General features: G+C 39.7%; 1 protein-coding gene across 1 annotated transcript in view; it reads left to right on the top strand.

Moving 5' to 3' along the window:
• DENND5B (DENN domain containing 5B) overlaps positions 1–23,110 on the top strand; it is a 179,309-nt gene that overhangs the window by 82,970 nt on the left and 73,229 nt on the right. Inside the window, 2 exon segments of the mRNA XM_081818948.1 lie at positions 1,359–2,025; positions 19,928–20,078. Of these exon segments, the coding sequence (XP_081675074.1) occupies positions 1,359–2,025; positions 19,928–20,078 (818 nt within the window).

Raw genomic sequence — 23,110 nt, 5'->3', positions numbered from 1 at the left:
CTTCTCTTCATCTCACTAACACCTATACTCATCTTCAGGTTTCCACTTAGACTTTATTTTTTTCCAGTAGCTCCTTCTTTTCTAATTTATGTCCTCCTGCTGTGTTTTTTCCATGGCAGTCTATATTTACCCTATCATAGCACTTCCCATACTTTATTTATAGTTTATGATTTTTTAGTCATCTGCCGTCCTTACTGGACTGGAAGCTCCATAGGAGCAGGAACATGTCTGTCTGTCTTTCTCACCTGTATCACCATCATAGGGCCTGGCTCATAAAGATACTTAATAAAGTGTTGACAGTTTGAATGAAGGACATGTAACTTTCAATTCAATGCAAGGTGAATTGCATTTTCTTAGTAATGTGTGGAGAACTTCTAAATTTCCCATCAGATTGATTTGTTAAGTCTGAAAAAGAAAAATGTAATAACTGTGGTAAAATTATTTCTATGCAGAAAGCATATTGCAATACAAAAATAGTAATACATAAAAATTAATAATGATCTTTATGTTAGTATAGTTAAATTACAAGTTTTTTTTCCTTAGTATATTTGAAATTTTCTGTAATTTGTTTTATTTCTTTTATTTAAAATGTTTTAAAGAATGAATTCAAATTGCATTTTAAGAATCTTAAAGATAGTATCTTCAACTCCTCAGGTAATTTTGTTCCCAAATCTGACTCAATCCTGGGTAGTTACCAAGACCTAAAGCATAATATCTACCGGAGTGAATCTAAAATGTCTTTGTTTCTACTCTTCTGCTTCAGTAAATCAAAAAATCATTCCATTTTTAAAGTTTCTGTTTCTAAGATCAAGTATCATATTATTCAAAATAGTGAAAATGATATATTGTTTTTATTCTTTTTTTTCAATTTATCAAATGGGCCTTCACCTACTTCCCTATTCCTCTGAAACATTACCATCATTGCTACAAAAATGGTACTTAAATATTTGTAAAGTGTCTTTGACTATTTTGCCTTCAAGTCATTGATTAGCAAATGGAGATAAAGAAAATGAGGCTCAGAGAAGTCACATGCGGCGCTGAAGGTCAGAGGCTTGGATAAGAGGTTTGCTGGGAACAAGTCAAAGATCTTTCCATTCTTAGTCTTAGTCGAACCTCCTGCATGTGATACACAGTAAAGATGGTTCTCCTTGTCTATATATATTTTAAAAATAATTTTATCTGTGTGTCAGTGAGGAACTTACAGTGTATTTCTAACTTAGGGCTGCTGCTAATAATATTAAATACGGATAAAACCCGTGTCCTTTGGAGTCTTGTTGTGTTAACAATAACAAACATTTTCTCTGGTTTGAAGTTACTTGTGTACTGCATTCTGATACTTTTTCCCCCTTGCTCCACAGCTGTGCATGCCTAAAGGGCTGTCTTTCAGAACTCAAACTGACAATAAAGACCCTCAGTTCCACTCATTTATAATTACCCGGGAAGATGGTTCTCGTACCTATGGTTTTGTTCTCACTTTTTATGAGGAAGTAACAAGTAAGCAGATCTGCACAGCCATGCAGACGCTCTACCAGATGCACAACGCCGAGCACTACAGTGGCGTGTATGCTTCGTCCTCCTGCAGCATGGATTCGCTGGCGAGCAGTGTTGACGAGGGAGATACAACTTCCCTTTTGAAACTCCAGCGATACAACTCCTATGACATCAGCAGAGACACGCTGTACGTTTCAAAAAGTATATGTTTGATCACACCGCTGCCTTTCATGCAGGCCTGCAAGAAATTCCTTATCCAGCTTTACAAGGCAGTTACCTCACAGCAGCCGCCGCCCTTGCCGCTTGAGAGCTACATCCATAACATTCTCTACGAGGTACCCCTTCCACCTCCAGGGAGGTCACTGAAATTTTATGGTGTTTATGAACCCGTCATCTGCCAGAGACCTGGGCCCAGTGAACTCCCCCTCTCCGATTACCCTCTTCGAGAGGCCTTCGAGCTTCTGGGATTGGAGAACCTGGTGCAGGTGTTTACCTGTGTTCTTTTAGAGATGCAGATCCTTCTCTACTCACAAGGTAGGTCTTCCCTGGATTTTAAGTCTCCCCCCAAAAAGTTCTTAGGAATCCCAACGACTGCATTTCCATGGGGAATATTATCAGAACCAAATAATTAATGGTCAGAAGTCTTCTGTTTTGTGTAAAAGGAGCACCTGTTTAAGGTGGGACCAGAGGCTAAGATATTACTTCTCTTTGAGGTGTCAGTGGCTGTGGAGAAAAACAGGAAAGCGTACAAAAGCCTTAATCTGGCTGACTTGAGTGTATTTATTTTTTAATGGAAATAGGCCCTTTTTTCCAGATAGTACCTGATCATCATAAAAGAAACACATTTCGGGGCGCCTGGGTGGCTCAGTTGTTAAGCGTCTGCCTTCGACTCAGGTCATGATCCCAGGGTCCTGGGATGGAGCCCCACATCGGGCTCCTTGCCCTGCGGGGAGCCCGCTTCTCCCTCTCCCACTCCCCCTGCTTGTGCTCTCTCACTCTCTCTCCTCTCTCTCTCGCAAATAAGTAAATAAAATATTTTAAAAAAAAATTTCTTTTCATAATGGAAGTGAGAGAATGATGTTAGTACCAAGAACATGTAGCCGTCTCATTCTTTGCAGATGAGAAAGGTTCACATCAAAACTCAGTTGACATTGGAAAGGCATTAAATGAAACTGTTGACTCTGAAGCTTCCTAAGGCAATCAACTTTGGATCTTTGCCTGTGGGAGATTTCACTAGATGTGACTCTCTTGGGTCTAACAGTTCTACTAGAGTTATGTGGAGTGTTTTTGTTTTATTTTGCTTTTATTCCCAAAAGGAAGTTACCTTTATGATGTTTTTCATTCAGCGTTCTCCTAGCACATACTTAAAAAACTTAACAAAATTTGAGTTTTATTTTAGGAGTGCATTTTTGATGGCGAATTTTGAGCTTAGGGTACTGGTTCCGATCTGAACATGATTTTGTAGAGGAAATAGACATGCTCTGTCTTAATGGATAGCGAGTTGAAGGAAAACATAAAATGGTTGCTGCACATTGATGGGTTCTTTGAAAAATGTGGCACAAATATTTGGGTTAGCTTTTTGCTAACTTGTATTTAGGCTAGCAGAATTGTAGTGCAATCTCTTGACTGCTGCCATCAAGCTTATTTTATCACTTTCCTTTTTTTCTTTTCTATTTTAAATTATAAGTGAGGCTGAGCCAAGTAGGCTATATTTGTACTTCCCCATCTTGTGTGTATGTTGATACTATTTGTGTGTTGACAGCCCTTCACAAGGTTGTATTTTCTTCAGTTTATCCTACATAATGTTCTTTGATAATGTGTTCTGATGCCTCTGTTTTTGTTGTCAGAAAGTTCTCTAATGACCAACTGAAATTCTTTCCTTTCCTCTTGCTCTCACTTTCTTAGGGCTTATCCTTACCTGCAGATCACTTGTTTGTATCTAAAACGTGTAGCTTTAAGTAATTCTCTCTTCCTTTCTATTTCTTCCTTTCTTGCTTTTCTCCCTGAAGCCAGGGTAGGGGTTAGAGAGTTGCTGGAAGGGGACAGGGCTTGGAACTAGATACCCTCAGGTGTATTAACCTATGAGAAAAAATAATTTCAGTCCTAGATTTACAAGGGATCTTCAAGGTCATTTAGTTCAGTTTTGGTTCTGCATAGAGAAGCAGTTTGGACCAGAAAGAATATTGGTTTTTGAAGTCATAACAATCCTAGGTTCAAATCTCTGCTCTGTCCCGTACTAACTGTAAGCACAGACAAGTTACGTAATCTTCCTCAGTGTCCGTTAATTCATCTTTATGGAGATAACAAGGTTTTTTCCCTCTCTCTCACTGATGTATTGTGAAGGTTAACTAAGAAAACCTGTACAGGATACTTGGGGCATAATTGGCACTAAATGGGGAGAGCCCATATTATTGTAATTATTACTAGTTTTATTAGTCCTATACAATCCTCTATAAGTTATGTATATTTTAAGTTGCATGGGTCCAACATATTACTGCATTTAAAGTACAGCTTTGTTAAATTAAATAGTCAAGGCATTTGTTTTCAGGATTGTAGGCCTAATAAATGTTCTCTTATACTGAATGTTAGGGCTTTTTTTTTCTTAGCAAAAAAAACCCTTTCATTATCACACTTTCTCTTTTAAAAAAAGCACTGTATGTCTCACCTCGTGTGGTCTGTCCTGAGCTCTCATCTTTCCGCTGTTTGATTAGCTTATCCCAGCTGGTTCATGGAAGCTGTTGAAAAGTTATAGTTGATTAATATCTGCCAATTTAATTCAGTTTCAAATGAAGAAGCATGAGTATTTATGAGCATGTTTTTGTACTAAATGAGGTGTTTTTTGGGTTTTTTATGGGTTTTGTGGAGGTTTTTTTGGAAATTTGGTTTTATACCGAGAACAACAGATGAATCCTGAGATTATAGGTGTCTGTCTCTCCCTCTCCCCCTCCCCACACACACATTTTAAATGTCCTACCAAAGAAAGTCTCATGGTAAATTTATAAGCATTCACTGAAATCACTCTATGTTAGGAATTGTACTGTAAAAATGCCGTGTATGTTGTTTTGGGGATTCTTCTCTCTTCATTAGTGAATTACTGCTCTTATCCATGTTTTATCAAAGGGAAGTTGAGGCTCAGGGAAGCTAAGTAACCTCCCTGAGATCACACAGCTATTAGGTAATGTTGTAGAGCTAAGAATGGGGCTTGGATCTTTCTTTCTCCAGAGCACTTAACCACCATGTTAACTGTATTGGGCACTGCACTTAACCTTTCCTTATCTGTCTCAATATTTATTTTTAAATTATTAACTCACTCTGCCAATCTGTTATAAAGGGATCATGCTAAATAACCGTAGAGTATAAAATGAAAGCTCTGTGTAAATGAAGATTTTGATATTGACAGTGTCTCTCCCATTAGAGAAAGAGATTTCATTTAAATGAATGAAATAAGAGTTATTATGTTGATTTGTACTCTGGTGGCCTCCTTCATTCTTCCCGTGTTAAGGGGGTTTTAATAACATCTAATACTCCAATTCTTATTCACTAATAAAGCCATGCCATAAAATTTAAAACATTGTAAGTGCTAAACAATTACTGTGAAAACCCAAAGTGAATCAAAGTAGATGGATTTTAGTGATGAAAACTGTCCTTCTAGACTGATTTGAAATTCTGGTCCATAGCCCATTTAAACAGATTCAATCTGCTATTTAGAGAGAGTGTATATCACACTCACTTTGTGGTGGTAACTAGCTAGAAATTTTAAGTAGAGAATGCACCCAGGAGATAGAGGCCCTTTTCCAGGACCCCAAATCAGAAAATATCACTTTCTTCTGCACCCTGGAAATACCTGTAACAGGACAGGGGAAATTTGGAGTACGATCCTCTTTTCAAAGAAATAGTGGTGAAATAAAAGATAGGGGAACTTAAACATGAGTGTCTTATTTTTGATACCAATAATTAGTCTCAGGAACAATTTTAGGGCCTTGCTTACCTTCTTGATTCTTCCCAGGGGAGATAAGCAGTTACCCACAGCTCACACTGGACTGCCATGCCAGCCTGTGTGCCTTCACAATGCCCCTCTCCCCTCCTTTCTTCCCCTCCCTCTTCTAAGTTGTGCATGAATTAACCTTGTCAGAAAGTAGAAGCCACTTACAGTTTTCTTGAAAAAGTTGGAGGCCTCCTAATCACAAACTGCTAGCTGTGCTCAACTGAACACCATAGCTTATTGGTTATAGGGTTTCATAAAAGCAAACTTGGTATTTTGATGGCAGAAAGTGGGTTCCCATGACCTATATCCTAAAAGCAGTAGAGTTTGACTAACTTTGGCCAGTGTCTTTATATTAGCTTTATTTTGTGATAAATAGAATTTTAATATAAAGACTTTTTCTTGTTGATGTTTTGTTTTATATTCAAGAAATTAATCCTTTGTCAATTACATGTGTAGCCCATATCTTCATCTAATTTGTGGCTCTTAATTTTCTTTTAGGGGTCTTTGAATTAAGATACTCTTAATATTCATGAATTTGAATTTATCAGTCTTTTAACTTACAACTTTCTGTTTCAGAAATTCTCTGAGACCGTAAAAATAGACTGCATTTTTTTCTAAATGTTTTAAGTTATATTTAGCATTTAAGGCCTTAGTGTATAAGAAACTGATTTTTTTTAAATTGATTTTTGCTTGTTGTAAGGAAGAAATCAAATTTAATATTTTAGAAACATCTATAACTAGTTATCCTAGTTATTGAATAGACCCATTCTTCCTTCCTCTGAGCAGGAGTGCCACTTCTGTCATGTATGTGAGAGTATATTTCTGGTGTACTTCAGTTTATTCTGCCAATCTTTGTCCCTGTACTAAATTACTATAGCTTTAAATTTTTTTTTTTTTTTTTTTTTAGATTTTATTTATTTGAGAGAGAGAGACAGAGATAGTGAGAGAGAGAGAGCACAAGTGGGGAGGAGAGGGAGAAGCAGGCTCCCCGCAGAGCAGGGAGCCCGATGCGGGACTCAATCCCAGGACCCTGGGATCATGACCTGAGCCTAAGGCAGACGCTTAACCGACTGAGCCACCCGGGTGCCCAGAATTACTATAGCTTTAAAGTAAGTCTTGGCATCTGGTATGACGGTTCCCTCATTATCTTATTTTTTACCCAAGAAATAGACTAATTTATTTATTTATTTATTTATTTTAAAGATTTTATTTATTTATTTGAGAGAGAGAGAGAGCACATGAGACGGGGGGGAGGGTCAGAGGGAGAAGCAGACTCCCTACTGAGCAGGGAGCCCGATGCGGGACTCGATCCCGGGACTCCAGGATCATGACCTGAGCCGAAGGCAGTCGCTTAACCAACTGAGCCACCCAGACTAATTTATTCAATATACATTTTTCACATGTGTCTATATGTACATTACAATACAAAATAATGACATCATTTTAGCACTTAGCTGAAAGAGAGCATTCAAAATCATTAATCCTTTGAATATATAGTATCATCATTAGAACTTTGTAACATCGATAATGCTGTGTTGCAGATAAATCTACCTTCTTTGTTTGGAATTACATTGAATCTAATTTAAGGACAATGACATATTTAAAATACTGAATTTTCCCTTCCATGAAATGTATCTCTGTTTCTAAGGGTCTTGTTTAATGTCTCTCAGTAAAGTTTTAAAATAGTAGATAATTACAAATAATGACAGTTTTTTCTCTTCTATTCCAATATTTCTCACTTTATTTCTTTTTCTTGCCTTACTACTAGGCTCCCCAGTACAGTATAGAATAGAATTGATAGTAGCAGTCATCCTTGTCTTTTTCCTGCTTTTAAAAAGAGCACATTTATCTATCTCTTTATTTATTTAGATTTTATTATTGAGAGAGAGAGACTGCGGGGGAGGGCGGGGGACAGGGCAGAGGAAGAGGGAGAAAGAATCTCAAGCAGGCTCCATGCCCAGCATGGAGCACAAGGTGGGGGGCCTTGATCTCACAACCCTGAGATTATGACCTGAGCTGAAACCAAGAGTTGGACGCTTAACCAGCCGAGCCACCCAGGTGCCCCTAAAAAAAACACTTAATGTTTCACTATAAAGTATAACATTTGCTATAGTGTGTTTGGTGACTACCTTGTACTAGATTAAGGAAGTTCCCTTTATTCCTAGTTTGTTCAAGTTTTTAAAAATCATGAATTCATGTTGTATTTTATTGGACGCTCTTTCTGCATCAAGTAATATGATCATGTTTTTCTCCTTTTGATCACTAAATAAGGTGAAAAATCCATCCCTGTATTCCAGAGATAAACCTTACTTGGTTATGATGTATTATTAATTTTTAAATATGGCTTGATTTAGTTGGCTAATATTTTTATTAGAATTTTTGCATCTGTGTTTTTTAATGATTTGACTTATAATGTTCATTTCTTGTACTATCTTGTCTGGCTTTGGAATTAAGGTTATTCTAGCTTTATACACTGAGTTGGAAAATGTTCTGTTTTTTTCTGGAAGATAGAGATAACTTTATTTAAGGGTGTCGTTACTTGTTCCGTGACTGTTTGAGAGAACTTGTCTGTAAACTGTTTGGTGTTGTTGGGAAGATGTAAGGTACCAGATTAGTCTCTTTAATAGTTTATTTAGGTTTTTTATTTCTCCTTCCCTTCCTGCCCCCCTCCTTCTACCTTCTTTCCTCCTCCTCTTCCTCCTTCTTCTGCACCATTACCATCACCTATAAACAAAGACCAAATATGTTTTATTTTATTTATTTATTTTTAAAGATTTTATTTATTTATTTGAGAGAGAGAGAGAATGAGAGACAGAGAGCATGAGAGGGAGGAGGGTCAGAGGGAGAAGCAGACTCCCTGCCGAGCAGGGAGCCCGATGCGGGACTCGATCCCAGGACTCCAGGATCACGACCCGAGCTGAAGGCAGTCGCTTAACCAACTGAGCCACCCAGGCGCCCCCCAAATATGTTTTATTATACCACAGGCTACCCCCCCGGTATTTGACCATGGATCCCGTAGAGCAAAAGAATCCTGATAGTTAAAAGATGCTGGCACATTACTAATCCTTACTAGTCCCATTCAGTCATTAACAGTAGTTCAGTCCATCATCCTTATTGTATGAAAATGTCTCCCAGGCTGAGGTCACTCAGGTTTGCAGACTTTCATTTGCTCTTGTCAGGTTCCAAAAGCAGTAGTGGTCTAAGCAATACATGGTTTCATCTTTCAAGGCATCTGGTATAATTGAGCTAAGGAGACAATATTATCTCTTGCTCTAAGCCTCTTTGAGGTGTTAATGTATATGGGATTTCCCTTACTACATAACTCATTTATTCTTTCCTTTACCCTCAGCTACTATTCCTCCTTCTTTTTATTTAAACCCAGTTGCTTCTACCTTTGGAAGGGCACAGCTTAGGTTCAGCTCCAGTACAGATAGATTTCAGGAGTCTACAAGTGACAATAGAATCTGGCACTCCTTACACATTCCAGAGTGAGTCCTATGGGAAAAGAGGCTCCTGGTTCTGTATCTCCTCCTTGCATTCTCCATGTAACAAGATCCTGTATAAACAGTTTCCATTTGATTTTGGAATTCATCTAAACATTGCCTTCTCCAGCATTACCTAAGACATCATGAGTATTCCAGATTTCAGGATTATTTTATGTCTTTCATTCATAGGAACAGTTTAATGTCCAGTAAGCAAGCTAGTAATTGCCTCTCATGGAAGTTCTCTAGTCCAACATCCCAATACTCATCACTGGGAGGTGCTCACAGATTTTTGCCATAGTCTCAGTCTATCCTGTGCACATAGGGCTGTGGTGTAGAATTTGTCCATACCAGGACTTCTGCTGCTTTTCTACACTGTGCAGGCTCAGGCAATCTTATCCCCATGTAGCATGTCCAGTTAATATTGTTTGAAGGGCAATTTATGTGCTTTCTGTTTTACTTTTGGGGGAAGTGTTCTGCAGTCATACAAAATATCCATTCCCATAAAACATTCAGGTGAAGGTTAACATATTCTGGAGTAGAATTCAGTGATTCATCGCTTACAACACTCAGTGCTCACACAAGTGCCATCTTTAATACCCATCACCTATCTAGCCCATCCCCCACCCACTTCCCTCCATCAACCTTCAGTATGTTCTCTGTTGTTAAGAGTCTCTTATGGTTTGTTCCCCTCTCACCTTTATTTCCGCCCTTACTATATACTCATCTGTTTTCTTTCTTAAATTCCACATATGAGTGAGATCATGTATTTGTCTTTCTCTGACTTATTTCACTTAGCATAATACACTTTAGCTCCATCCACATTGCTGCAAATGGCAAATTTCAATTTTTTGATGGCTGAGTAATATTCTGGTGTGTGTGTGTGTGTATGTGTATACACCACATCTTCTTTATCCATTCATCAGTCGATGGACATTTGGGCTCTCTCCATAGTTTGGCTCTTGTTGATAATGCTGCTGTAAATATCATGGTGTGTGTACCCCTTCAAATCTGTATTTTTGTATCCTTTGGGTAAATACCTAGTAGTGCAATTGGTGGGTTGTAGGGTGGTTTTATTTTTAACTTTTTGAGGAACCTCCACACTATTTTCCACAGTGGTTGTACCAGTTTGCATTCCCGCCAGCAGTGCAAGAGGGTTCCCCTTTCTCCGCATCCTCACCAAACACCTATTGGTTTCTTGTGTTGTTAATTTTAGCCATTCTGACTGGTGTGAGGTGGTATCTCATCGTGGTTTCAGTTTGTATTTCTCTGATGATGAGTGATGTGTTGAGCATCTTTTCATGTGTCTGTTAGCCGTCTAGATTTCTTCCTTGGAAAAGTGTCTAGTCATGTCTTATTTATTTTATTTTATTTATTTATTTAAAGATTTTATTTATTTACTTGATGGAGAGAGAGGGAGGGGTCACAAGTAGGCAGAACGGCAGGTAGAGGGAGAAGGAAAAGCAGGCTCCTCACTGAGCAGAGAGCCCGACGTGTGGCTTGATCCCAGGACCCTGGGATCATGACATGAGCTGAAGGCAGACACTTAACTGACTGAGCCACCCAGGCGCCCCCTTATTTATTTATTTATTTATTTATTTATTTATTTATTTATTTATTATTTATTATTTTTTTAAAGATTTTATTTATTTGACAGAGAGCAACACAGCGAGAAAGGGAACACAAGCAGGGGGAGGGAGAAGCAGGCTTCCCGCGGAGCAGGGAGCCCGATGCGGGGCTCGATCCCAGGACTCCGGGATCATGACCTGAGCCGAAGGCAGACGCTCAACAACTGAGCCACCCAGGCGCCCCTATTTATTTATTTTTTAAAGATTTTATTTTCTTCTGCCCATTTCTTAACTGGATTATTTGGTTTTTGGTTGTTGAGTTTGATAAGTTCTTTATAGATTTTGGATACTAACCCTTTATCAGATATGTCATTTGCAAATATCTTCTCCCGTTCCATAGGCTACCTGTTTCCTTTGCTGTGCAGAAGCTTTTTATCTTGATGAAGTCCCGATACTTCATTTTTGCTTGTTTCTCTTGCCTCCAGTGATGTGCTTGGCAAGAAGTGGCTGTGGCCAAGGTCACAGAGGTTGCTGCCTGTGTTCTCCTCTAGGATTTTGATGATTTCCCATCTCACATTTAGGTCTTTAACCCATTTTGAATTTATTTTTGTGTGTGGTGTAAGAAAGTGGTCAGTTTCATTCTTCTGCATGTTACTGTCTAGTTTTCCCAACACCATTTGTTGAAGAGACTGTCTTTTTTCCATTGGATATTCTTTCCTGCTTTATCGAAGATTAGTTGGCCATATAGTTTGTGGGCTCATTTCTAAGTTTTCTGTTCTGTTCCATTGATCTGTTTGTTTTCATGCCAGTGCCATACTGTCTTGATGACTATAACTTTGTAATATAGCTTGAAATCTGGACTCATGATGCCTCCAGTTTTGTTTTTCAGAATTGCTTTGGCTGTTTGGAGTCTTTTGTGGTTCCATAAAAATTTTAGGGTTGTTCGTTCTAGCTCTGTGAAAAATGCTGGTGGTGTTTTGATAGGGATTGCATTAAATATGTAGTTTGAAGTAAAGCCTATTTAAACATTGTAATTTTTACCCAAACTTCCACTTTAATGCGTACAACCTCAAAACTCTTTATGTTCTATCAATCTAATTGTAGCCCACATTAAGACTTCACTAAAGGGTCTTGGTACCACAGTACGTGAGGCTCCTGTGTAAAGGAGTCTCAGAAACTTCTCTTCACCCACTAACCATTTTCCCCACTCTTGTGCATTAGGTTTTGGGTCTCCCCAAGGGGTGAGCCAAGAGACCTTGGCCATTTTGTCAGGCTTTAGTTTTTTTTTAAGATTTGTTTATTTATTTTAACAATAGAGAGCGAGCACTTGAGTGAGAGTGGGGGGAGGGGCGGACTACCCAGCTGAGCACGGAGCCCCATGGGGCTTGATCCCAGGACCCCCCGAGATCATGACCCGAGCCACAACCGAGAGTCAGCCACTCAGCTGACTGAGCCACCCAGGTGCCCTTGTTGATCTTTGTCTTGATTATTCTCTCCGACTGTTGCCCTATACGATTCCAGGTCTGGCTTCTCATTATAATCTTTGCCTTTCCCACATTTTAAATTTTTCCGAACAGGAGTAAATAGGCTTAACTTGTTCTGGTGTCTTTTAATGTAGGAGTACCAACAAGGGGTTCCTTTGGTCTAGCTAGCCTTAGAGAGTGCCGTTACTAAGACCTTGTTTCAGCCGCATCAGTGTCTGTTTTATTCATCCCATTTTTCAACAACCATTTAAAGATTTACACCCTGCTGGAATGAGTCACTTGACACTCGTTTTTCCTTTTCCTCTTTGTTTCACTTCTATCAATATTTGCTTTATTCACCCCTATTTCTTAATAACTTAAAAGATTTCCACCTTGCTGGGAAAAGTCCCTTGACTCTCCCATCTGCCTCTCCACATATTCTTGTTAACTTAATATTTTTATTAGCACCTGTTAAGATTCATGAGGAGCAGCTGAGATCGCAAATTTGGTAAGGCTTCTCTGACTGATTTTGTGGTAATAAGGTTATATGAGGTACCTATGCAGAAGGGGCCCCCAGCATGTACCATCACCTGGCAATGGGCATATTCAGTGGGTGAGTATCCCAGTTATTATAAAGCTAATCCTACATGGCTTGCATGTGAAGCCTATTAACTGCTTCATCTGGGGTGTTCCACTTGGTATTTATAGAGGGAGTCAGGCAGTCCCCATTCCTCAGGATAAACAGACTTTACAGCGACTTTTATCCAGTCCACCAGACTATCTGTTCCTTCAAGAATAACCTGCTATGTGTGTGGGTCATGGATAGCCACTTGTGATCCTCTTATAGTTAGCTGTGGGTCTTGCATCAACCCAAACATGCTCTTCTACCCTGCAGCATTTCAAAACAAAGATACCATTCCTGAATTACTCTCAATCCATTTTAGAAAGGGTTCTTCAAGAAGTTGATACCGATCTGCAAAATGAGATAGCTCCTTCACACTATGCCCCCTGGTTTTAGTAGCTTCTTGGTTTTGCCCTGCCCTACATACAAACTGGAGTGACCAGAGGTCTGAGAAGTGCTCTTTGTTGTCCTCACATAATTTTTCCCTTTTGGGACAGCCTTAAGGCTACTTGGCAGAAGCTCAGCTTTGTGTAGCATCAGGTGTGACCAGCACTTTCTTAATTTTATTTTTGTTATTATAGATAACAATAACGAAGGGATTGTGTATTTCATTTTTTTCTTTTTGGTTTGCATTTCCTCAGGCATCCCATGAGCCAGTTTCCCAGGAGTTGGATTCATCTATAAATTCCACTGGTAACTTTTACCTTCAGTAACTTACCTCAGCTGCTGTTCCACACCCTTAGTGACCTTGTGGCCACTCACGAATCAGTTTCCTCATCCCCCCATACTTCCATCCTTTCTCTTCCCAAACCACATATTTCTGTGAATCTGGGCCTTTCTAGTGAATCCCACATTTTCTGATACCAAATGATAGGTGTTTCCTGACACTGAACAAGAGCTTCTTTCAGTAAGTTCCAGTAAGTTCCCACACCAACTGAGTGCGCAACAAATTCAATTCAATTCTGATACTAACTACCTGGAGTTAACACCAGACTCCACAGGTTTAGGGATTTGGTCCCACAAGACTGTCTTCACTTCAGACACTAGCTACAAATGGGGTGTCCAGGCAACCCTCATTTCTGTCTAGCCAACTCCAAATTCAATTTACACAACCCACCACTCAGACTCAGTAATTCGCTTAGAACGACTCGGAACTCTGGAAGGCATTTTCCTTACGGTCACCGGTTTATTATAAAACCTACGACTCAGAAACAGGCAAATGGAAGATTTGTAAGAAATGTATTGGGGGGGGTGGGCAAAGAGTTTCCATGCTGCTCTTCAGGCACAACACTTCAGTGTGTCTGCCAACCCAGAAGCTCCTCTATTTCTTCTTGAATTAATTTAATTTTTTTTTTCTTGAATCAATTTTTGTTCACTTATATTTTCTCTAGGAACAAATTTCTAAAGCTTTCAATTTATTTGCCGAAGGGCTTAATATTCCCTTTTCTTGGTAATCTCTGCTCTATCTGTAGTTTTGTCTCCCTTTTTATTCTGAATACTATTTATTTGTGCCTTCTCTCTTCTCATTGCAGTTTTTTCCATTTAATTAATGTAGGTGTTATAAGCTCTGTTTCCCTTTCTTAATGGTAAATTTTGGAATTTTAACATGAACACTTAGTCTTATGTCAATCAGAATGTTTAAAATATTTTTTTTTTTTTTATTTATTTGAGAGAGAGAGAATGAGAGACAGAGAGCATGAGAGGGAGGAGGGTCAGAGGGAGAAGCAGACTCCCTGCCGAGCAGGGAGCCCGATGCGGGACTCGATCCCGGGACTCCAGGATCATGACCTGAGCCGAAGGCAGTCGCTCAACCAACTGAGCCACTCAGGCGCCCCAGAATGTTTAAAATATTAATATGTAAAATACTTTAATTCCAGTCATCCCCATCATAGCTTACTTGCTACAGTTGATGTAAGACATTTTTATTTTATACACTTGGTTTTGTTTAACTTTACCCACTGTTAAATAACAGAAATTCAACCAAGTAAATTATAAAGATGTAATTGCTTTATTAATTCATGAATTGGGCAGTATCCCACGTAGCAAGTACAGGGGTGCTCCAAAGGTCTATAGAAAGGGAAAGGTTTTTAAAGGCAGGACAAGGAAGTCATAAACAGAAAAAAGGACTATTTTGGGTGAGGTCACTTTCCTATGGGGACAAAAGGGTCTTATTAGGTGGATTACCTCACCAGTGCTGACCAGGAAATTCCAGACTGACCAGTTAAGACTGCATTTCTGGGGGAGGTTGAGACTGTCATTAGATTAGGTACTAAGCCCCAGGATTGGTGACATGGCCTAGTACATAAGTAAGTAACTCCATTTTAGATCTGTGGTTTTCTTTTTCTTTCATTTTTTTTTTTAATTTTTTTTAAAGATTTTATTTATTTTTGCTAGAGAGAGCGAGAGAGTGCCAGCGGGGCGGGTGGGGGGAGGGACAGAGGGAGAGAGAGAAGCACACTCCCCACTGAGCAGGAAGCCCAATGTGGGACTCATCCCAAGACTTTGGGCAGATGGTTAACTGACTGAGCCACCCAGGCACCCCTGTGGTTTCCTTTTAAATACCACAATTGCTTTCTTAAAAATTCACATTCCATTTTGTATCTTAAATAGTTCTTCTGGAATCAGTCTCATTCCTAAAGTATATCCTTAGACATTCCCCAAATGAGGTGGCATTTTCAGTGAGATTTTGTTCATCTGAAACTGTTTTCCTTTTGCCTGTGTTTTTGAAAGATGATTTTACTAGATATTAAACGCTAGGTTAAAAGTGTTTTTTTTCCTTCTTTTAGCACTTTGAGAATAAGATTCTACCATCTTCTGGTTTCCAGGGTAGCTGTTGAGAAGTAATCTATCAGTCACCCTAATTGTCATCTGTTGGCCGGAAATCTGTCTTTTCACTCTGGTTGTATATGAGAGATTTTCTTTTTGCCTTTCATGACCTATATTTTGACTGTAATTTATCTAGATGAGGGTTTCTTTATTTGTTCTGCTTGCGATTTGTTGTGAAATCTAGGGTTAATGTGTTTCAGTAGTTTTTGGAAAATTTTCAACCATCTTTCTAAGTATTACTTCCATCCATCTTTTTTCTATTTTTCCTCCTGACACTTTAATTAAACCTGTTAATCTGTTTCACTCCATCTTCCGTATCTCTCAACCTCTCTTTGTGTCTCTGTCTTTTTGCTGCGTTCTGGGTGATTTCTCTGTATGTTTCCCGGCTTATTAATTCTCTTTTTACCTGTGTTTAATCTGTAGTTAATCCTTCCTTTGACGTTTTACTTCAGTGGCCCTAAAACAGTTTTACTCCGTAATTCTTTCTTTAATTTCTTTAAACATTAAACATACGTATTTTATATTATTTATCAGATAAATTCAGTATCTGATGGGTTAAAGATTGAGGGTTTCTTCCTCCAGGAATGATTTGTATTTTCTTTCACCAAGCATCTGAGTTCACTGGCAACACAGGTCTACTTTATTTATTTATTTTTTAAGGTAGGCTCCATGCCAGATCTACTTCATTTTTTTTTTAATTTAAATTCAGTTAATTAACATGTAGTGTATTATTAGTTTCAGAGGTAGAGTTCAGTGATTCATCAGTCTTATATAACACCCAGTGCTCATTCCATCACCCAGTTACCCCATCCCTCCACCCGCATCCCCTCCAGCAAAATTCTCACCTTTGTGTTTCTTTGGGCCCTACAGATAGCATGAGTTTGGGCCCTAAACTTACCCAAAAGCTGACCAGTAGATAGAAATTCTCAAGGGGCTTTTTCCCCCCTCCCTCCCAGAGCTAGGGCCAGGACAGACAACTTTCCTGGCAGTACAGTGTTTCTTTTATTATTCTTGTTTTGTTTTTCCTTTCCCGATCCCTTTTCCCTGAGGTTTCTCCTGTTTTAGGTCCTGGCTTTATGCAAGAGGATCTACTGTCTGAATCCTAGCCCTTCTTGGACTTTGTTCCCCAACATGCACAGAAATAAAACTGAAGCTCTAACCACCTTGGATTAGTATATGCCTCAAAGAGAGCTAGACACTTCAGCTTTACCACACTGGACTCTTGTCCCCCTTTTTTTCCTGGCCTCTAATGACGTCTTCCCTTACTTTTTGCAAATCCATATATTCATGAATTTGGTGTTTTAAAATTATTTTATTTAGCATTTTTAGTTTAGATTAGGAGCTCTAGTCCATCATAGTGCCATTAATAGAAGTATTTGAAAAAGATCACTGAACTAAAATTAAAATGAACAGATTGATTGTGTCAACTGTTACAGAATATAACAACTGCTAGGCATAATTTAACTATTAATAATATAAAATAGGAAAATAATCCATGTCTGTTTTCTCTTTTGCCAACACTTACCCATTTAATCTACTTTAAACAATTTAAGTACACAGTTATATACATAGATACTTTATTTTTTCTCTTAACATCTGTTGAAACAGTAAGAGATACCACTTTTCACAGGTAGTCATGGTTATTAGAAAATTATATTCTTATGAATGAATAGATCTAGAGAAGCATATTTTCATTTTAAATAATTTGCTTTAAAAATGCCTGATGTCAATCCATTGCCAGTGATTTTTGGAGGCTCTACCAGAGTGTCACGGCTAACTTGTGATTAACGTACTTTTTACACTTAAAATTGTGAATTAAATAAAAATTTTTAGGGGCCCCTGAGTGGGTCAGTCGGTTAAGCGTCTGCCTTTGGCTCGGGTCATGATCTCAGGGTCCTGGGATCAAGCCCTGCATTGTGCTCCCAGCTCAGTGGGGAGTCTGCTTCTCTCTCTCCCTCTACCCTCCCCACTGCTCATACTCTCTCTCTCTCTCTCTCAAATAAATAAATAAAATCTTTTAAAATTTTTTTAATAAAAAGCAATTCTCAACAAATACTTGGTTCATTACCTATTTTGCAAACCCTGTTTGACTTTGAAACACGTGTATGCTTTTTTAAAAGTCATCTAACATCAAATAAAACATCGTTTTTAAGTTAAATTCAAATTATTTATTCTCCTAAATTATCCATTTTTTGTGGATTCTTTTGCCCACAAGTTATTTTCATATAGCTTAGGTTTAACAAGTTGTTAAAGATTTATTTATTTATTTATTAGAGAGAAAGCATGCGTGGGAGGGAGGGGCAGACGGGGAGAGAGAATCTCAAGCAGACTCCCCACTGAGCATGGAATGCCACATGGGGCTTGATCACAGGACACTGAGATCATGACCTGAGCTGAAATCAAGAGTCAGAATGCTTAACCCACTGAGCCACCCAGGCACCCCTGATTTAGTAGGTTTTTAAAAAATTGTGTTTAAAGAAGTACATACCAGGGCACCTGGATGGTTCAGTTGGTTGAGCATCCGACTTTTGATTTCAGCTCAGGTCATGATCTTAGGGTCGTGAGATCAAGCCCCAAGTTGGGCTCTGCACTCAGCGGGGAGTCTGCTTGAGAGTCTCTCTCTCCCTCTCCTTCTGCCCCGACCCCCCCACCACCAAGTTCTCTCTCTAAAATAAATAAATAAGGGGCGCCTGGGTGGCTCAGGTGTTAAGCGTCTGCCTTCAGCTCAGGTCATGATCCCAGGGTCCTGGGATCGAGCCCCGCATCAGACTCCCTGCTCAGCGGGAAGCCTGCTTCTCCTTCTCCCACTCCCCCTGTTTGTGTTCCCTCTCTCGCTGTGTCTCTCTCTTTCAAATAAATAAATAAATAAATAAATCTTTAAAAAAAGAAATACCATTCACCATCTTAATTACTTCTTAGTGAACAGTTCAGTAGGATTAAGTATATTCACATTGTTATGCAGTCAGTCTCTAGAATTTTTCATCTTGTAACACTGAAACTGTATACCTGTTGGACACTTCCCCATGTCCCCCTCCTTCCAGGCCCTAGCAACTACCATTCTACTTTCTGTTTCTATGATTGACTACTTTAGATGCCTTATCTGAGTAGAATCACCCATTTGTCTTTTTGTGACTGGCTTATTATTTCACTCATCATAGGTGAACTCGCCTCAGTGAACCAACATGGTTCATCCATGTTGTAGCATGTGTCAGGATTTCCTTCCTTTTTAAGGTTGAATAATATTCCACATTTTTTTTGTGTGTGTGTATACATTTTTTTTTTTTTTTTTTTTTTGACAGAGAGAGAGCGAGAGACGGAACACAGCAGGGGGAGTGGGGGAGGGAGAAGCAGGCCCCCCGCGGAGCAGGGAGCCCGATGCGGGGCTCGATCCCAGGACCCTGGGATCATGACCTGAGCCGAAGGCAGACGCTTAACGACTGAGCCACCCAGGTGCCCCATGTATACCACATTTTGTTTATCCATTCATCTATTGATGGACGCTTAAGTTGCTTTCACCTCTTAGTTACTGTGAATAATGGTACTAAAAACATTGATGTGCAAATATCTTTTCAAGTTTCTTCTTTCAGTTCTTTTGGACATATACCCAGAAGTGGAATTTCAGCAAGTTCTTAATACATAGTTGCTGCCAAAGATGATTTGGTTTTCTATGTTAATAATATAGATGTGCTTTTAATTGCTCCAGTATATCCAGTTATATGACTAGCCATAACTGTTACAGTCAGATCCCTCTTGTTAGGTATTTAGGGTATTACAAATAGTTTACTGTTATAAATGACACTTTATATGTAAAACATCATGTACTTACGTTTTTATATACTTAGATGATTAATTCCTAGAATCAAAATTGCTGGGTCAAATGATCTGTGTATTTTTAAGCTTTTGATAAATACTGCCAAATAGAAAGCTCTAGCAACTTATGAAAATACTTTTTTCTCCACACCTTTGCTGTGATTTTCTTTTTAAATCTTTGTGAACATGATAAGCAAAATGTGGCTCATTTTTCACCCATTGAATTTTGGAGGTTGAATTTTTTTATGTTGATTTGGATTTGTATTCTATCTTTTGTGATGTCTTTGTGAGCTTTAGGCAATTTTTGTTGCTGTTACAGTAGTTTATTATGAAAACAGGTCAGTGTGGGGACAGGGGGACAAACAGGTACATTTAGTTGGCGCAAATGAAATGTAGTGCAGCTTCTTCACATACTTGCTGAGGTCAAGGGTCAAGTTCTCTATCGTTAGAAAACTTGTAATCCTAGCTCTTGCTTTGGGAGCTTCCAGAAGCTGTGTCCTTCATTTTGAAGTACTGTAGGGCATTGTTGGCAATATCTGAGATGAATTTCTGGAGCCAGAGAGATGAGCCGAATTATGCATGCACTGGAGGCTTCAAAGCCAGCATCAGGTGGTGACCAGTCACAGCACCCAGGACTGTAGGTGTGTAATCTTCTAGCCGTTTCATGCTGTTCATCAAAGGTGTGCTGGCCACCACCAGCCTCATGCCTCTAACGGCAGCGCTTTGCAGTACGCAGATCCCGTTAGACATGGCCTCCTCCTCGGACACTGAGCCACCAGCTGACAGTGGAGTTGCCTTGTGCCACTACTCGTCCTGTGCCCCCTATGTCAGGTGTAGCTGCAGGCCCTTCAGCTGTCCTGGTGGGGCTGACCGTGTTCTCCACAATGTTGCTGGCTAGACAGGGCCTGAGACGGTGGAGGCAGGGCCCTCACAGGGTCTGCACATAAGCCGCTGCTAGCAAATTTTTGACAGTATATTCTGTATAATGTGGTAAAGCATAATCTGTTTATTGTCTAAATCGTTTTGTTTTACATGCCTTAGATATTAACATACTCATTTCTTAACACACATTTATTGACCACTCACTGTGTGTAAGCTCTATACCAAGTACTGGAAATTCTGAGATTAAAAATATAGTCATTGCTCTCTGGCAGATGATGGTACAGTAAGGAAAAAGTGGAACTCAGCCAAGCACTGAAAGAGGAAGAGACCTTCTAGACAGAGAAAAAGTGTATACAAAGGCAAAGAAACCTGTGAAAACATGTTAGATTCAGTGAATGAATTACAGGCAAATGATTTGACTGTGTATAGGGTGGTGATAAGAAATGAGGTCAGGAAAGGACCAAGTCAGGAAGAGCCTCATATGCTGTGCTGAGGCACGTCTTAAATATGAAAATAATGTCTTTTACTCATTCATCACTTTTGAGTATCAAACAAAAATAATTTTCCTAAAACTGAAGTTTTCAAAACATACTTAAAGAAGAAAGCTCTTTTATTTCTTGATTCAGTTAAAAAGAATTGTCTTGTTTCTGCTAAGTAATTGCATTATAAAAAAGGATGTGGCATTTCAACCAGTCTTGTAGAGAACACAGAACTGGAAAGAATAGACCTAGAATACCCAAGCAGGTGGGAGAATTGTGCTGAAGGAAATACAAACCATGTATATCAGTCTTTCAATGTCTAGTAGAAGAGGGGAAAGTGGATAATTTATTTTCACTCTCCATGTGTAAGTTTTCCATAATCAAAGCAAGAAAACAGCCCAAGGTGCTACTTGCCATTACTTGAAGAATTTGTTTTCTCTGAGATTGAATATTTTTCCCACCAACGGTAAAAAAAAGTAGCCAAGCTGGGTCGCCTGGGTGGTTCAGTTGGTTAAGCGTCTGCCTACGGCTCGGGCCCTGATCCCAGGGTTCTGGGATCAAGCCCCATGTCCGGCTCTCTGCTCAGTGGGGAGCCTGCTTCTCTCTCTCCCTCTGCCTGCCGCTCTGCCTGCTCGTGTTTGCGCGCGCTCTCTCTATATCAAATAAATAAAATCTTTAAAAAAAAAAAAAAGTAGCCAAGCTGCTAGAGATTTGATTTGGCTGCTTAAAACCCTGGACCTTTCAGCCTAGGTCCAGTCAGGAAACAGATTAAACCGTATCTGTAATTCAGAGGAATGTAATAAGAATTATTAAGCTATAATAGAAAGTAAGTATAAAGCCATGAATAAAACTCTTTAACAGGTACCCAAGGAAGGACAAACTTGGAAGGGAGGCCCATTTCCCAAGGCTGAGGTTCATACCTTGTTGAAGACGGTCCAGTTGCGGCCCATTGGATGGGGGAGAAAGTCAGTGGGTTGCCTGGTCCAGAGTCGCTGGGCAAAGGGAAACAAACCTCTGAGGTACAAGTGAGCTGCGGCTGGTGAGTGGGCACACAGAAATTGTCAGGACACCATTGTGGGTGTGAGATCTGAGTGTACAATTTCCATGTTAGAGGGGCCACGGAAGGTGACCACTGGCCCGGTCACTGAGGCTGCTTCCTCTTGGCATATGGCTGGGGAAGTACCCACCAGATGTCTTCATATGACCACATCACTGCTCAACCATGCAACGGGAGCAAGAACAAACAAAACATTGCAGTTGTACACTGGAACCGAGAGGAGAAGCTCCTTCCTCCTGCAGTGTCTCTGCATCGCCTTCTACTGGCAAAGTTGTGCTCACTGTAAAAGAGAATGCTTAGTTTAGTCCATTATCGTAGACCATGTGCTGAGTGAGTTTGGAGCTGAGAGGCAATAAATATGTAAGTGGCACAGGATCAGACTGCTTACAGTCTTGAGCCTTTCACCTATATCTGGCTTACAATTGAGAAAGAAATATTAAAGTAGCCCCTGACATCCAGGAACTGATCTAGTTCTCAAACTAGGGCTCACTGTTACTGCGTACTGATCTGATGCTCATGACTGAGCCATGTTGTTCTATAGAATATAAATAGTCTAACAGGAACTTCCGCTTCAAGCAAGATCACTGTGTACCTCACAAAATACCAAACATCCTCTTCTCTCACTGAATTAGTAACTGCTGCTTCACTTCCTTACCAAATACATTCTAACCCCACCTTAATCTGCCTTCCCCATAGATCAGATTTATTGAGATACCCTGTCATAGAATTGCCTTGATTTGTGACAGTACCTAATCCAAAGCAAATCTCTGCTTCTTTATACTCTTCCTAAAATTATCCAAACCCAGCCCAAATTCCTAATCCTTATCTCTAAACCGTCTTACAAAGACATGCCACAGATCCCCAGGGTGTGTGCGCTCCTTCTCCATAAGGAGTAGTAAACCCAACTTGTTCAAATACAGGTGTGTTCCTGGGGTTTTTGACTGAAGAGCATTGATAGAATGAATGATTACTATTTCTTAACCAAATGAATCTTCTCATTCCTCCTTTTCCTTAAAAACATTATTATTATTATTTAAAGATTTGTTTATTTTTAGAGAGAGAGTGCATTCTTGTACACACGTGCGAGCAGGGAGGGGAGGTCAGGACGACAGGCAAAGGGGGAGATTCTTTCAAGCAGACTCCCTGCTGAGCGAGGAGTCCACGACCCATGAGATCAAACCAAGAATCGGACACTTAACAGATGGAGCCACCCAGGCACCCCTTAAAAACATTATTCTTGGGTGCCTGGGTGGCTCAGTCAGTTAAGCATCTGCCTTTGGCTCAGGTCAGGATCTCAGGGTCCTGGGATTGGATCCTGGTATCGAGTCCGGCATCGGGCTCCCTGCTCAGCGGGGAGTCAGCTTCTCCCCCTCCCTCTGCCTCTGCCCCCGACTCGTTCTCTCTCTCTCAAATAAATAAAATCTTTTTTTAAAAAAATTATTCTT

This window comes from Leptonychotes weddellii, chromosome 5, assembly GCF_054177405.1.
Source record: "Leptonychotes weddellii isolate Sample4059 chromosome 5, ASM5417740v2, whole genome shotgun sequence".
Lineage (NCBI taxonomy): Eukaryota > Metazoa > Chordata > Mammalia > Carnivora > Phocidae > Leptonychotes > Leptonychotes weddellii.
This window is presented reverse-complemented; position numbering and strand designations above follow the sequence as displayed.